This window comes from Leiobunum rupestre, chromosome 4 (assembly GCF_980474605.1).
Source record: "Leiobunum rupestre chromosome 4, qqLeiRupe1.1.hap1, whole genome shotgun sequence".
Lineage (NCBI taxonomy): Eukaryota > Metazoa > Arthropoda > Arachnida > Opiliones > Sclerosomatidae > Leiobunum > Leiobunum rupestre.
The window spans coordinates 33,835,422-33,852,764 of record NC_143387.1 but is presented as its reverse complement, the minus strand read 5'-3'; the positions used below and the strand labels follow the sequence as shown (position 1 = coordinate 33,852,764).

The 17,343-nt window shown below is 39.1% G+C and overlaps 1 protein-coding gene across 2 annotated transcripts in view; it reads right to left on the bottom strand.

The window, feature by feature from the left end:
• The window catches only part of LOC149947492 (uncharacterized), a 43,542-nt gene extending 39,575 nt beyond the window's left edge, over positions 1-3,967 (bottom strand). For both annotated transcript variants that reach the window (XM_090172701.1, XM_090172700.1), the window contains exon 1: positions 3,370-3,967. Coding sequence is in view for 1 of the 2 variants with exons in the window: in XM_090172700.1 (XP_090028826.1) it covers positions 3,370-3,418 (49 nt within the window). In the remaining variant the exon portion in view is untranslated. The remainder of the gene's footprint in view (positions 1-3,369) is intronic.
• Positions 3,968-17,343: the final 13,376 nt, after the last annotated feature.

Below are 17,343 nucleotides of genomic sequence, written 5' to 3'. Positions count from 1 at the left end.
AAAATACAAAATTAAAAGAGTTCAGCTTGAAATAGCGCGAAAGTAGACAATGACCACAGTAGTCTTCCCCCTTAACGTAACTAGCGCCAATCAACCCTAGCTTCTGTTACACCTGGTGGTAACAATGTGAAATTCGTTATTCACCATAAATGTGGAATTTCATATTCCCTTCAATATTATAAAGTGTTAACATCATACGATTAAGAAAATTACCTCTTAATTACCTTTAATAATTATATATTGTTCCTTTTTAACAATGAATATTGAAAGAGTGAAAATTTGGTTTTTGTTTTGAAAAAGTTTTATATTTAGCTACACTTTGGCATCAAATTTAAAAAGCAAAAAGTCGTTATTTCGATATTTTTGGGCGTGATTGTGAAGCAAGGATGTAATAAAAATTTACTCAAGTGTCATACTTATAGTTATTACGTTACCTTTAATGAAATTTAAATTCATGAAATGATAAATGATAATTTTAAGTTATTTGAAGTGGGCGAATGAAAGGTCCATTTCGGCAAATATGTATCGCAATTTTTGGCGAATCTTCTCCAAGTTTAAAATCAAGCCTGATTTAAAATTAGATTTCTTAATTTATTTTCTTTTATGAGAAGTATTTAAAATAAATGTCTTCGACCTCGTTATTTTTAATGACACAAGCTTAATCACCTATATTCCATCCAAACAGATGATTCGACGAAGATTACGATTTCTCGGCTGTAAGAGGCGATCTTTAGCTCGAGTAGCGATTAGTCAACATTAAAAATTCGGAGCAAAGTGTGCCGGATAAGCGACGATAAGAGGCAACGTACAAAAAATGTTCTTCACGCCGTGATTGAGACTAAGCAGATCGATAAAAATGAGACCTCCCCGAGTCGGTTAATCCACCCTAGAAGAGCTGAACAATATCAAACGATTTACGCTAAATCTTCCCCCTTGAGCCCCGCCGCTCCTAGTACTTTCAATCAAAAAGCCAGAGAGAATCATAGCTTACGACCAGATAGGGTGTTGCATTTTGCTCTATCGGCATTAAGCGCATATTCTTTATCCTAGTTTTCTAGTGCTGGATTAATCTGTCTATTATTAAAGTAAAATTTTAACAACACGATCGTTTCGGATTTACGTATTTAGATCGTTTTAAGTCTTTTTCAAATTTTACTTTGTAACTTTCGACCTAGTGGTTAAAAATACTTTAATTCAGAATTAAATACCGATCGTAATGATAATTTCGAAATGATTTGTACACTCTCTAGAGAATCTCCTCAGTTTGATCGCGTTCATTTCGCGTAATACGACGAGTAACATAAAATAAGGGTCGGCGGAAAAAAGGAGAAGAATATATATCTTTTTCGCTTACTCGCGGATATAATAACGTCGCACTCGAGATCATTCCCTTTTTATAATCCCGAATGTTTGAAGAAGCAAAGAGATCTCTCTCTTCAGTCGGGTCTGCACTCTTTCCCCCAGAACGATTTACAGGCCTTTTAGGAGCTCCCCTGACTTTCTCGGGAATCGGGGGAAGGGGAGGCCCCGGGGATAGATTAAGGCTAAAAAACACAACCGTACCCCCAAACTCTCTCTGGCTGCCACTTAAAGGCGTTCTTACCATTTTTTACTTCAAAAAGGGAAAAAAATTCGATACTCTTCAAATTTATGCTAATTTAGACTAGTAAAAAGGAAGATGGATTAAGGAGAGTCTATTTCGCTCGTATAATTTATCTCGTTTATAAATGATTAAGCGCCTTAAGTTCTTTGTTCTCGTTTTAAGGCTGGTTTTCGCTAGGGCCAAAATGCCATGACGGTGAGCGTCGACCGCAAACAAAATGTACTAGGCCTAACGGGAGTTTTTTTGCGTCTCGGCGATTTGGCCCTAGTGAAAACCAGCCTTTAAACGTCTACACGAAATACAACATTTGCTTTAACCGCCGCTACCACAATTGCGTCGTCTTACGGGGGTGTTGTTCGACACCATCATTTTCGTAAGACGTAAAACTAGCCGCCGCACGTGTAATTTTCCCTTCATTAAATTAAAACGCAACACCATTAGCAAACACTCTCGCAACTTTTAAGTAAGCGAATAACATTAATTATATTTCGCGTATGTAGACCGCAATTTTGCCTAATTCGTTCGGGGGGAAATATGTAACTAAGAAACCATACACTTCACATTTTTACTCGTCTACCGAGTTCATTATTTTTAATTATTTTTCAGAGCTATAAATTAAAGGTATTTGGGAGTAATACAAATACGGCGGTTCATTTCGGTACTTTTTATTCTAATTCTTCATTATGAATTCTGGAATAATATCGTATGAAAATTATCTCTTTTGCAAGTAGAATTCTTACTAGTTTGACGTATTTTTACTTTGAGCGAAAGAACTTTAAAGCCAAGTAATGAAACTGGCAAAGTGTATTTTAGGTAATAAAAGCACCCGCATGAAGTCCAACTCCCTCTTACCTTATAAGGAGTATTGCTATTTTGAAACGAGCAAAAAAATGTCATTTGAAATCGAATAGAAACATACCGGATTTGGTTAACCGGGAAAACCTATTTAAATACGTAAATGGATATTTTATTGAAATGGAATATATTTAAAATAAAACCGCGAAGATGTGGCGTAAGTGATGGAACCGATAGCTGGAAATCTACTTAAATATTTTCCCCCGTGTTGGTGCGACTATAAGCCCAAAGAAAAAGTGTCAACGCAACGTACATTCCGGTAAACGAATAATTTCGTTAACTGAAATAATCGTATAGACACGGTTAAAGTCAGAATATACCCCAAAGGTCCCGCTATTAATCTTAAAACAAATATAAATTGGAGGTAGACTTTACATACACTACGTACGTTAAACGTTTATACCAACTAAACTGGACATAATACAAGGGTTGTCAAAAGATTTAAACTGGGCATAATAAAAGGGTTGGCCAAAGATCTAAATTGGACATAATACAAAGGCTGGCCAAAGATCTAAACTGGACATAATACAAGGGTTGGCCAAAGATCTAAACTGGACATAATACAAGGGTTGGCAAAAGATCTAAACTGGACATAATACAAGGGTTGACCAAAGATCTAAACTGGACATAATACAAGGGTTGGCCAAATATCTAAACTGGTCATAATACAAGGGTTGGCCAAAGATCTAAACTGGACATAATACAAAGGCTGGCCAAAGATTTAACTGGACATAATACAAGGGTTGGCCAAAGATCTAAACTGGACATAATACAAGGGTTGGCCAAAGATCTAAACTGGACATGATACATAATACAAAGTGAATCGTGCAGTCGCGAGCGACGGTTGGCAATAGAGCCTCGAAATGGGCAATCAAAATGAAATGTAATGCAGTGCGGAAAAGCGAACTTACTGGGAGTAGCGGCACTGAAAAAAGCCATGGCCAGAAGTAGCCGCCACATGAGCGTCCGTCCCAAAATCTCGGCGTCGCTGTTTGAAGAGAGCAACTTCGAGAGACGTCGACGGGAAGAAGAAGAAATGATCGCACTCTCACATGACCGCGAAAACACCTCGAAACCGACTATTTTTTCAAGTTAAAAAAGTTTTCTATCGACTGGTCGGAATTCAAAGAGATAGGCAATCATCTTCAGCCATTACTTTGCTTCGTATTTCGTCGGAATGAGGGGCTTATCAAAATATGGGGGAATTCTGTCTCGCGATTTTTTTTAGCTTTCGTTTTGGGCGGTCAGCGCGAACGAAGGTCCCGAACGAAGGAATCTCTTTTCAATGTTTGCTCGTGGCCGGTCGGGTGGCGGGCTTCCGGTCAAGACGATGGTCAAGTCGGAAATGAAGAGAGACCGGTGAAGAGCGGGTATCCGATTCGAGCGCTCGCATCTCGCGGGCTCTGTCTCTCTCTCTCTCTCTCTCTCTCTCTGGCGGAGGAGCCGAAAATCAACGCGAGCGTTCTATTTGCTTATCGAAAACCTTCTGCGAGAGCGGCTCCCCCGAACGACGTATAGAACCCTGAACGGGAGAAAAAATAACGCGAACACTCACTACGATACGCGCAAGCGCTCGTACGCGACTAACTGCCGCGATAAAAACGCGTTTACAATAACCCACAAAAAATGTAATTAGGTTAGAAAAAGCTCTGAAAATACATACACCCCGAGATGGCGGAGAAGAAAAAATGGAAAGCTAAATGTGGGAGTTTAGTTCGAGAACTTTGATAAAACATTTGAAAGTTACATTTTCTCCACACTATTTGCGAAATTAGAACTTCGCTTCTTTTCCCCGATTGCCTTTGAAAGTTATCCACAGTTTTTCAACGCTCTAGATGTCCGAGTAAAGCGCTAATGTCCGTCAGGGTTCGTGACAGTTCAAGGTCAAAATAAGAAGCTCTCGTTACATAAGCGTAAGGTCGAAGGTCGAAAAGAACAAGCTCTGGCGGAAACGCGATCTTGGAGTAGATGGTGCGAGCGGGTGGGAGAGTTGCAAAGAAGAATTGGCCGTTAGTGGAAGAGACGTACAACGAGGGTGCAGTTTGGGGTGAGAACAACGACGCTTTGATAATGCGAGAACAAGTGCATTGAAACGCAGTTTCTAGTCAACTTCGAAGAAATATTGTTTAAGGGATACGCAACCTCGGAGGGCAGGACATAAATCGCGAGATTTACTTCAAGGATGATGCCAATTCCGGTATTTTAAGTCCCGCCTATACTGTAGAATCTACCTTGATTGGTACTTCGTTTCGTAGCGTATCCCTGTAATAAGACCAAAGTCGTTTTAGAAATTTACGCTCAACGTCAAAATGAAAATCATCTTAAAATACTAGTGTTGTAAGTCGGAATATTTTCCGAGAAATGACCGAGACCTTCGTTCCGGAAAATTTTCCGTATTTTTCCGAAAAAAATAAAAAGGTGTTCATTCCATGATTAGTCAAATATATTATTTGCAAATTTAAATAAAGCGGCATTTTCGTTTCATGTTTTCGAATCTGAAAGTAAAGCTAAACTTCTAGACTAGTTTAAACTGATTAATAATGTAACAATATTAATGTTTTGTAGTATCTTTACTGATATTAGACATTTTATATTGATAAAAAGTTTAAAATATTAAAAACCCTTAAAAAGTAATTTATGTTTCAATTTTTTATTTCTTCGAATTTGCGGAAATTTTCCACACTTCGGAAAATTTTGCGCATTTTATTTTTCCGGAAAATTAACAACACTCTAAAATATCCTAAAATACTCTAAGGAACACTCGTAAAACCAAGAATCCGTATAATTTAGAATGATTATACCTATTCTACGTTCTTAAATCTCTGTAAAAAGAACGAGATATAAATCTTGTCATTTTCGTAGACACGCCATTAACGCGGGGCTCATTAGCTAATTCGTCGGTCGTTCTTGACCTTTAAATCAACACAACGAAAGAGATTCTCGTCGAACTGACAGCGCCAACGTGATCGGAATACGCGGAGGGTGAAATTAAAATCCTCAAACTATTCAATTTCTCCTCATTTGACGACGGTGTCGTCGACGTATATAAATCTAAGATAAACCGCGCATTGTCCAAAGCCCAGCGTTTCTCTCTCTCTCTCTTCATCTTCGAAAAGTAATTTACTAATAGAGCCTCGCTTCTCCTTTAATTAACTTCCCCGAGTTTGGAGGCTGGAGAACCTCATTAAGCTCTATCGGACACGGTCCACGAACAACCATTTCTTCGAAAAACAAATTAGCAATTATAATAAAGCTCGCCGAAGAGACTCGATAGACGACTAACCCCCGGGACATTAATGTTTCGAAGTTTTTCGCCTTCCTCGCTATACTGTCACGTGGTCCAAAGGGGCGATTCTTATTAGAAATGGGAGCCGATATCCCGTCGCGAATTCTAAATGGAGTAGGCCTATTTTAAACACCATTTGAGTGAAAACCATTAGCGAGACACTTTTGAAAAAGACGACTTAAGTAGTTACCGAAATACGAAATATAAAAGGTTTCGTTTGCCTTCGAAGTGGTAGGTGGTAAAAACTGAAAGGGTTGCGGAATGAACGCAGACCACTGACTGCGAGTGCCTTCTCCGGTGGCACGTACGAAGATTGCCTCGTTCCTTTTTTTTAAGAAAATAACTTTTAAAACGCTTTATGACGTCGTCGTGATTACGCAATCAGAGCACGCGCCAATCATTATTCAAAAGGAAATTAGCCTCTTCAATTTGGAGTATTCGAGTCGAACATTGGCTATGTTCTAGTTCTATGAGCGGGGAGCGAACAGCCAGTTTCGTTTTATCAATTTTTGGCAACTCAACCACGTTCGGCGGGCGAAATGTGGAACCGCCTAAATCAATTTCCGTCCTTTCATCTCGCCATTCCATCTACTACGCGCCGGAGATTTCGACCAAAAATATTTCTTTCCCGAAGAAAACAACTGAGAAAAGTTAATAAAATACCTACAAATAGTTTAAAGAACGCGAATAAACTGAAAGATTAGAAGAAAATATTTCCCACATAAAACCATAAGTAACATAATAACAATAAGTATGACAATTAACGAGATTTACAACCAAACTGATTTTTAGTTATGGCGTAATCAAGATGTTTTCTCAGCACAGAGCTCTCTAGTGTCTAAAATATGGGAGACTTCCGCTAAGCCGAAATATCTGGTTTACGATAGATAGGCGGAATATTAGGCTAAAATGATAAAAACTTTTTGATATAACTTTTGATATAACGCGGGTTTCAGAACAAAGCCAAAGACCTGATGACTCTGGAACGTACTCTCCGATATTAGGCTTAAATTTTTATCAAAAAGTAGTCATCCAAAACGATAAGTCGCCAGTCCAAGTCACAGCTTGAAGAGAGTATCAGTGCCGAAAAAAGGTTCGGTTAGAAAATTTGCATTAAAGTAACAGGAAGTGTTATTATGTTACTTATGATAAAACTAAGGTTAAATAACTAACCTGTACATTCTGAAATCGAAAATTGCTAAAAAAAATTAATTTTTATGTTTGTCCACGTACCACAAAACGATTACCCGAAACTTACTTATTATTTATTCCTACTGAATTTCTTTTCTACAAGTTTGAATTCTTTTTATTTTTCCCAATCAACACTTAATTAGAAGATGCTTGATTTTAAAGCAAATTGAACTTTAAATGGAGAGTTACAGATTCCAAATCTTTGTTAGATTTGTATATCATATCGTAAATGCGCATTTTCGTTGAAGCGTTATAAAACATATTGACGAGTGACTGCAAATAATGATTTAATAACGTAATTTATTTGAGAGAAAAAGATTGAACTGCGGGGTCAGAACAGATTGAAATCCAGTAAACTTCAGCTGCATCTCGAGAGAGAAACGGAATGTAATAGAGGCTTTTGAGGTGAACGATTCTTTTCGCAATTGAACGTTCCAACTCGGGAATTTTTGGCGAATTTTTGCCTTTCCGTAAGACTAACTTCTTATCAATAGTTTAAAATATGACCAAGACAGAGCTTCTACCGGTTTCGGAGAGGCAACTCGAAATAAAAAATCCGAAAAGAAAAAAGAAAACATTTTCGTAAAATTTCCCATGTAAGGCCAACAACCAAGTTTCGCCAAAATGGCTTTCGCTAAAAAACGCGACGATGTTTTTGTTCAAAAACTGAGAGTCAAGGGTCAAAATGTAATTAATTTTTAAACTTTCTCACAAAGGTGGGTCGCTCAAAAGAACCGTTTTACCACCGGCAAAGCTGATTCTAAAGATAACATTTCGGCTCCCACTTTCAAAATATAAGAAGTTGGCCTACGTGGTGGCGCGGCTCATCCGCTTTGACTTGTCCCGAAAATTAATGCTCTTTTAAATATAGTTGTGATTAATGTTCACCAGTGGCACCTTCTAAGCATTTTACACGAAGACAAACACTGTGTACCTTCGCAAACGATAAAAGAAATGTTCGTCGAGAATTCTCTTCAGCACTTCCATTGGAAACATAACTTAAAACATATTTTCAACTATACAGATTGTACATCACTCGTATTGAAATGTTTGATAAACTGTTAAAACCGTAATCGAATTCGACCATAAGGAACAATTGAGGTTAAATAAATACGTCAGTTTGTCACGGGGATAAATTATGGGTATAGTTGTCTCGAGTTCATAAACACGTCAGAATTTTATAAAATTATGGGTATAGTTGTCTCGAGTTCATGAACACGTCAGAAGTTTATAAAATTATGGGTATAGTTGTCTCGAGTTCATGAACACGTCAGAAGTTTATAAAATTATGGGTATAGTTGTCTCGAGTTCATGATCACGTCAGAAGTTTATAAAATTATGAGTATAGTTGTCTCGAGTTCATGAACACGTCAGAAGTTTATAAAATTATGGGTATAGTTGTCTCGAGTTCATAAACACGTCAGAATTTTATAAAATTATGGGTATAGTTGTCTCGAGTTCATGAACACGTCAGAAGTTTATAAAATTATGGGTATAGTTGTCTCGAGTTCATGAACACGTCAGAAGTTTATAAAATTATGGGTATAGTTGTCTCGAGTTCATGATCACGTCAGAAGTTTATAAAATTATGAGTATAGTTGTCTCGAGTTCATGAACACGTCAGAAGTTTATAAAATTATGGGTATAGTTGTCTCGAGTTCATGATCACGTCAGAAGTTTATAAAATTATGGGTATAGTTGTCTCGAGTTCATGAACACGTCAAAAGTTTATAAAATTATGGGTATAGTTGTCTCGAGTTCATGAACACGTAGGAAGTTTATAAAATTATGGGTATAGTTGTCTCGAGTTCATGAACACGTCAGAAGTTTATAATAAATGCCCTTGAGTATAGTAGATTAATATTCGCTTTTCCTCCTGCGTTAAACACCTTTTTACGGCAATGACTAAAGAAATAGCCTTTGAAGCAGTAATAGTATTTGTTAACCTTGATACTTTAGTAGTTAAACACCTCTTAAGAGATGGTTTATCATTTCTGCTATCGCTTATGGAATACTCTTCTAGCTTTGGATGGTGTTATGTGACGTCGAATTACTACTTCCCCATTGTATTTCACTGGTTGAATTTAACTCATTTTGGCGGAGCAAGAGTAAATTATATGCCACCGACTTCTAAAATACCAATTTATGGATTTTCTAATCTTTCAATTTATTTTCAGTTATGAAAATAGGTCTGTTTATTAAAACAGACACGCGTAAAGCTGCAACCGTAATAGTTATGGCTAATTTTGATTGCACAGTTGCTTGACGCCTCTGTTTGTTACGTTGTAGTTGATAACTTTTTAAGCTTATTTCCAGAAGGTATAAAACACTCTCGGTGATAATAACCGGGACCTTTTAATATAGGAATATTTTACGTATTTTCCCGAAAAAAGAAAAAAGTTTACATTCAACAATTAACCTAATATTGTCGCTAAATTAAATTTGGTGACACGCTCGCCTCGTTTTTTCGAATCCAAAAGTAAAACTAAACCTCTAGACTAGTCTAGAATAAAAACACTTAAAAAGTAATATGTTTCAATGTTTAATTTTCCGATTTGCGGAAGATTTTTGCAATCCGGAATTTTTCCGCATTTAATGTTTTCAGAAAATTAACAACCCTAATTTGGGCTATGAAATTAAAAAACGTTTAATCGAGATTTCTGATACACGCGAATCACGAAACAAATTGAATTGGTTAGAAAAGTACTAATTTATGACACGTTATCCAGTAAATTAAGAACTAATTAACTAACGAAAAGTGAAGTAGGAATTGTAGTTGGGTCGCGAGAAACATTTTGCAGAGTCTCCAGCGTGACCCGCGGCTTTTTGGTTTCAGAATGTACAAAGCGTGAAAAAAACCTATTATAGATAAGGTAAAAGCCAAAACCGTCACGTAGCCAATTCGTTTATCATCTGTCGACTCAAGATTAACGCTAGTAAACACCAGAAAGAAGAAATTGGTTTCAAATTCATTTTTGTTTTAAACTTTTACGCTCAAAATTAAAAGAAACATTTTGGTTTTAAATTGCGCTCGCCATAGTTCAACGTCATTTTAAGAAATTCCTCGAAAACACTCGAGACTATAAATATAAAATATAGGATTATATTGAATCGCATTGTGCCGCCTTAAAAACTTGACCTCCGGTTCCCGAGACAGGAAAAGGATCATTTATCAAGCGATGGACCAAGATAACCACAGAGGGACTAACTAGACTAATTTTATCGACACAGTAGGCTTTACTTACAAACGGAAGAGATACTTTTGATACGTTAAGCCTTTTCGACCTCTACAAGACTTTCCATATCTCTATTTCGACTAGAATGCCCACCGCCAATCTTGTCCGAAATGGACGAGAATATTAGCCGATTAAGGCTTTTTCAGCGTCAATACGCGCTTTTGTAAGAGTACAGTGGTGGCGCTAGGGGGTAAACCTACCTTAAAATTTTGAGGGGCCCCAAAATAACCCTATAAGGGACCCCAAATTGATCTAGAAAGGGTCTCAAAATTGTCCCAAGAGATAAAAGTATTTATAAATAACAATGAAACAAATGTCGATAATGTATTTAGAAATTTTTGAGGTATCTCCTAGTAAATAAAACCAGTTCTGTTATATTTGGACTCGTTTTACTGTTGTTAGAACTTTTTTGTTCGTCATGTACATCACTACTTTATTTTATTGAAGCATTTCGTTGAGAAAAGGGGGGTCCCGGGTCGGTTGCCCATGTATTTGGTTTTCCTACCCTCGCGAAAATCCCTGGCGCCGCTACTGGTAAGAGATAACTACTAGTCCCTCCAAGGATATGATGGCCCCTCGAAATGGGTCATTGTGAAGGCTATGGCTCGGACATCAGTTTACGAATAGAATAAGGAACATCGCGTATTCGGATATAAGCGGCGAACCCAGAAAAAAACGTCCGGATGACTTCAACCCACTCGAGTCCATTATTATTCTTCGACCTACCACCGATTTTATAGACACAGGGTAGCGAGAACCTGGTTGTGGTGGATAAAAAAACAAGCCGAAAAAGAAAAGAGGCAAATCAAGATGGGCAATCAATCAAGCGAGGAGATCCTACATTTAAAACGTTTTGGCATCGTAAATAACCATTTGCAGGCACCATTTAAGAGTGACCAGGATGTAATTTGGAGAGGATGAGAGAGCGAGCAACGTGACAAGCGCGGCGCGATTGCAATCTGCGGGAACGTGGTGAAACGGTGATGGATCATTCGCCCTCGAGAAGATCCACGCGCAATCTAGACTGTTGTGTCCGAGCTGAGAGTCCCGACCGCCGCTGATACAGCTTTCTTTTTCATAGCGCGCGTCTCTTATAACCTATCTTTATCGCATAAACCTGGATGCTAGAGATTCTTATACGAAGCGAGAAGATTATATAAGACGATCTAAAACAGCTACATCCATTAGACGCTAAATAATTGGTGACTATGTAGCTATAATAGCTCGTCCTTTATACGATACCTTTTCTTGTACGGGTTCCGAGCAATTTTTCCACACCATGCCTCGAACGCGACCTATTTACATTGTTTTATCTAAAGATTAAGAAAAATCTTCTTATTATATACTATGATCAATGAGTTTTACGAAACGGTTGAAAAAAAACCAGCCTCTTCCGCCTAACATCCGTTTTACAACAATGACTAAAGACATCACTTGACGGATTGACCGATATGGGCGTTATAGTCAGTTTGTTCATTTGCAAAACGTACGTAGATCATCCAGCCGTCCACTCATCCACAATGTTTTATGAATTCCGGTTTTTATATTTTCTTCGTTTTTTTTTTATCGCGAAAGCTCTGAAGAAACGTTTTAAGGTTTTCCGAAATGTCCACGTCAGCGAGGCAAAACGGAAATATACAGTTAGATACCTTAGCATCAGAGTGGCAACCTGCAACATTTGGAGGTTGCATATCTAATATATTTTGGTTATTGAAAGATCCAATTTCAAAACCCGAAATTTTATTTATTTAATACTTTTTCTGAAAAATTTGATATTTACTTCTTGGTATCATAAGGTATTGGGACTATATTCGATGAACACATTAATTAATGGATTTAACGCCGTGTCTAATTTCCAATACGCTTCTGAAAAATTATCAGAAATCTCCTACGCCAGCTTGTTGATATTTTTCCCAAAGGCTTAAGGGAAGATGAATACTTTTAATTGGAACGTAAAATTGAATATTAGACTAAAACTTCAGGTTTTATACGTGTTTTGTGTGGGATTTAAAATTGTCCACCTAAACTGGTAGTATATCTGGAAGCTAAGAGAATAGTTTTATGACAAATTTTTAAAACGAAGATGGCGCTAATGTCTTATCGCGATCCAATTAATATCTTATCGCATTTACAATGCCGTCTGCATGTGGCCCTTTGCTATATCTCAACTTACGGAGACCTTATGAGAGGCTTCTAATTCAACGCTTTTAAAAATATTTTATGTATATAAAATAAGTTTTTTATACTAAATATGACACGTTTAAAATAATACTGTATAATTAAAAATTCAATAACAAAAATATATTAGCTTTCCAACATATGGACTGAGCATTGCAACGTTCTTAGGAACCTAAATACATTCTTGGTTGTGCAAAATAATTAAAATAATCCAGTCATTTTTATACGACCCTATAGCGCTGTTATAAAATTTATTAGTACCTGACACACATTTTTACTATTTTAATTATGACCAAAGTTACCAAAACAATAGCGGCCAATTATTTAAAAAAGAAAATGTATTATCATTTGTCAGAGTGTAAAAATGTCTTACGCCGAGCTTCGAAAAACACAAAATCAGACAAATCTCGGGCAGTTAAAACTTTCGCTACAAAACGTTTTCTCTTCGTAGCTAGGAAAAAGGGAAATAATTATTTCGGAAAAAGAGGAGAGCTCGCTTTCAAATTCAGAATACTTTCATCGCTTGGCTACATTTTGAATAACAAAAGCTTAAAGCTCCCCGATTCTCGGTGAAAGAGAGGAGATCTTTTATGGTGATTTGAAAATAGTCAAGTCAGAGTTACGAAGAACGGCGGGTGCCTGGCGAAAGCGTCTTCCAAAGCAAATTTATTTTTTCAAAGAAAGAGAAAATAACTTATATCCTCGCTCGCGAGATTGAAATATTCGTTTTACTGGCAGACCTCGAGGTCTCGCAGTTTCTCAAATATTGAAATATCCATCTCCACTCTACTGTCTAAAAACGTGCCTTCTCCGCCTCGATACTTTTGTATTAAGCTCCGCGTTATTGTATTATAAAGGCCGAGATACCCTCACGCGTATAAAAATATCGAATGAAATGACGAATAGACCGAAATTGCGTACTCGTACGATTTACCGTTATTGAGAACTATTAATTTTACTATCCGCTATAAAATCAGCCTACGTGTCTTGTTTTAATGCAAAAATATATAGCTGGTAGCGCCATCTATCTCAGCAACGTAAAGTTTTTTTACCCCCAAAACAACAGAACAAATTAATTAAACAAATGTAATAAATTGCGCGGTAAATGTGCCCATGAGAAACGAGAACAATCAAAAGCAAAAATTTTCAAAGATTCTGACACATTCGGTGCTATTATTCGGGGGTCATCGAGGTCAGAGTTGAGTACCCTATCTCATACTTACTTGGCTGTAATACCTATTCGCTGAATGGAGGACAAAGCTAGCTTGCAAATTTAAGTCAAAAGGATGTCACAAAGATATAGGGTAGCGAAACGCGAACACGTTTATTGAAATTAATTTTTAGACAAACAGAATTTTTTAACAATAGTTCGTAAATTTGAAATTTCTTAATGCAACCGAAAACTTTGTTCAGAAATGATCAGTACTTCCTAAAAATTAAATATTCAACCAAGTCGCTCTTAATTAATTTTAAAAAAATATGTAGATTTTAAGGCGAAAATCGCCCAAAACCACTAAAATGGGAAAATTATTAACTTTTTCGGCTCCGATTTCAAACACCCTTCTAGACCTAATTGTTGAAGAGTTATGTGCAGCGGCAGCATCGGCTACACTGTACGTGGGACCAGTGCACACAAATCCCTTAGGATTGTGTGTAAAAACGCAGTGCTTCGGAAGAATATGCCTTCGAGAGACGCGATAAACAATTTGGTGCTTGCTAGTAGCTAAGCCTCGCCTAAAACATTATTCTACGTCCTCAATATGAAACATAAGCCTACGTACTCAAACTACTCATTCGGACATAGATAAACTGGAATCCATACCTCTACTTGGAATGTTTATCGTAGCAGATTTTCGTCTCGATGTGGCTGACGGTTTTTTTGACGTCATTATGTTAACTTAACAAACAACTAGGTGAGAGGTGAGCGGCGCGGCCCGGATCGTGCGCAACTTTAGGGGATTCTTTCTCTTGTAGGCGTGGCTAAAGCCGTCAGAGTGATCTTACCATACGCGATACGGCAGGATAAGCATTCCAAGTAGAGAGATAAGTTATAGAAAGCCCTTACACCGAGAAAACGCAGTCACAACAAGGTACAGATTTTCGACCAGGCGCCAGCACTGTCGTGCAAAGATATCTCGGGCAGTTGGGCAAATTATGGCATCGCGGGCTCTTTTAATTGGAATTTTCTAACTGCAGGTGAAGGGCCACTATCGTACCAGGCCTCTAAAAAGCACGCTTCTGGGCCCTTTTTCACAGGACCCTGGGGATTTGGAACCCACTGCCCCCCCCCTCTTCACGGCCCTGGGCAACATTTTGGGGGAAAAGATTTAAGATTTGGAAATTCGCCCACTTCCGTTGTTTTTGGTATTTTATGGCCTTGAGCAGCGTGGAGACAGCCACGCACAGTGAGAGGATTCAATAAACCATCCTAATGAAAGTAAATTCGTAACCGTATCATAAGAAAAACGAGAATTCGAATAGCGTCGAGCTTGTTTGCCGATATAATAATTTATGTGAGAAGATTAACCCTATAGCCTAAAATTAACCATACTTTAAGACCTTTCTCCAAAATGTGGCCAAGTAATTTACGACCGCAGCTGCAACTTTTATGCCAAGAACCCCCAAAATTATCCGAAAAAGACGTAAAATTTTGACACCCTTATAAAAAGAAAATTATAGGCTTCGGTTTCGAAATACCGGTACGCGTAAATGACGCCCCCCGACACCCCCCGACACCCCCCTTTCAAGATTATTTTTCAATATTTTCAAAAACGTCCACGATTGCGAACCTATTAAATTTAAAATATTTAACGCAAACAGGGAAGGCGTAAATGACCCGATAATATTTTAACGATTGTTTAAGAAGGGGGACGGAAAGAAATTTGTCAGTAAAAAACTGACAGTATGACGTTTCAATTTTTTTTTTATTAGCATAAAGTGGCACACTTTCGTTTTTAAGAAAACATTGTTTCATACCGGTGATCAACACAGTCTAACGACATAAATGTTTTTTTCTAAATATCAATGAACAAAACAATATCGTTAAGGTAGACGTCGAAAACGTGAGTATTGTAGATAGTATACAATAAAGCACCGTCTATACTCATACAATTTTTCAAGGGCTGGCTTACCCTGTCTTTTATCCAATAGGGGCTTCAATAAAAGACTTTCAATTTTACTTCCCCCGACATGGAGTGAAGGAGATCGCTGAATGAAATATTTCCAATTGGTCGGTTATAACATTCGCGAACTACAATCCGTACTCCCCCCCAAAATCGCAAGGTGGTGTCCCTTTAAAGGCTAGTTCCCACTTGGCGATTTTTCGAGACGAATAAAATTTTCTCGCAACGAAAAAAGACGCGTTTTTTCGGTCGCTGGGGCAGGGCCGTCTTAAGGCATGGGCTAAGTGGGCTACAGCCCAGGGCCTCCGGCCAGTTTGGGGGGCCCCTGAAAGGCCATCCATACCGCCTCTACTCTAGGGATAACCCCCTTGAGGGTCGTTCCTTGCTGTGGTAAGGGGGCTTGTGTGGGTTTGGGCTAAGCTGACGGGTCTGGTGGGTCTTCGAACGCCAGATTCCTGATGTGTTCCCCAAACTCCAGACTAAACGCGACCTGGTTCCCCCAAAGGTCACACCTTGCACGGTGGGGGGCTTACGGTTGATTGTTGACCCGAAGGGCTGTTGGTGCAGAGTTCTCCCTGTATCCAGCTCGTCCCGGAGGTGAGATCGCCTAACTGAGTTGACTGATTCCCTAGTGGTTACGCCTTGTTGGTGGGGAGCTTCAGGGAGTTGTTTGACGTACGGGCTATGCTGGGTCAAGGTCTCCTATACCAGATTGGCCGTGCTTAGACTCCTGACCGAATGTAACCGTCCTCTGTCGAGGTTTCGGGCCTCGACTATGGCCCGTCTAAAACTAGTCCCACTTGTTGGCCGTAAGTGGCGTCCTGTAGCCTGGGTGAGGGGGGTCCTGGTGGTTGAGTCGAAGGATGCAGTTGCGGTCGCTCAAGGCCCAACGGTCCCTAGACAATACACTGCTTTGGCCTCTGAATCCGGGGTAGACAGGTGGTCGATATTGGCCGGTATCGATCAATCGGCTGTCCCTCGGGACTAGGTCAACTGGGCTCCGACTACTTTATTGTTAGTCGGGTCCGGGTATATCCGTCCCGTAACTCTGGTCTAGCTTTGCTAGATCCCCTTGTTGGGCTCCGTGGTGGGTGGAGAGCGGGGCGGACGAAAATTTTCACTACTCAACTATGGAACCATTAACTCAAAACCCTTCGACCTCCGGGTCATCCTCTACTGCGCTTGACGCAGATTCTACGCCGGCTCATCCAGGGCCAAATTTTGAAAAGGTAAGGATCCTTCGTGATTCCTTCGAATTACTTCTCGAGCAAAGGGATGGCCGCCTCACTATCGACTTTCGTCGTGAGATGCGAGCCACGTTTAATGCAATGACTGATGTAATAGCTGATCAGGAGTGCGCCATTGCACGCCTGTCGGCTCAAATTGGTGAAAAAGAGTCCTTTGTGGACAAATTATTGACACAACCACCTCGTTATGCCGAAGTCGCACAACGTTAAGGGGCACCTCCCAAGGGCCCCACTGGTACTACTCTTCCTAAGGCCGAGAAGCCTCGAGCTCCTCAGCCACGTTTGCTCCCAAACGATCACGTTATCCTAGTAAAATCTACGGATACAAAAACTTCCACTGCTGACTTGAAAAAGTCTTTATGTACAGAAATAGTGCCTTGGAAGCACAAAATCGCAGTCCAGTCGATTCGACCGGGACGTACTGGTTTGGTGGTCCGCTGCCCCACGGCAGAGGACGCCACCAAACTGCAGGCTGCTATTGGTAGTTCAAAGAAGCTTACTAAATCAGTCAGGACTAGCCACCCTGTTTTAGCTAAACCCAAGATCATCATCTTTGGGGTCGATGGTACAATCGCAAAGGCGGACGTCAGTTCTGCCATTTTAGATCAAAATGATTTGCCATACG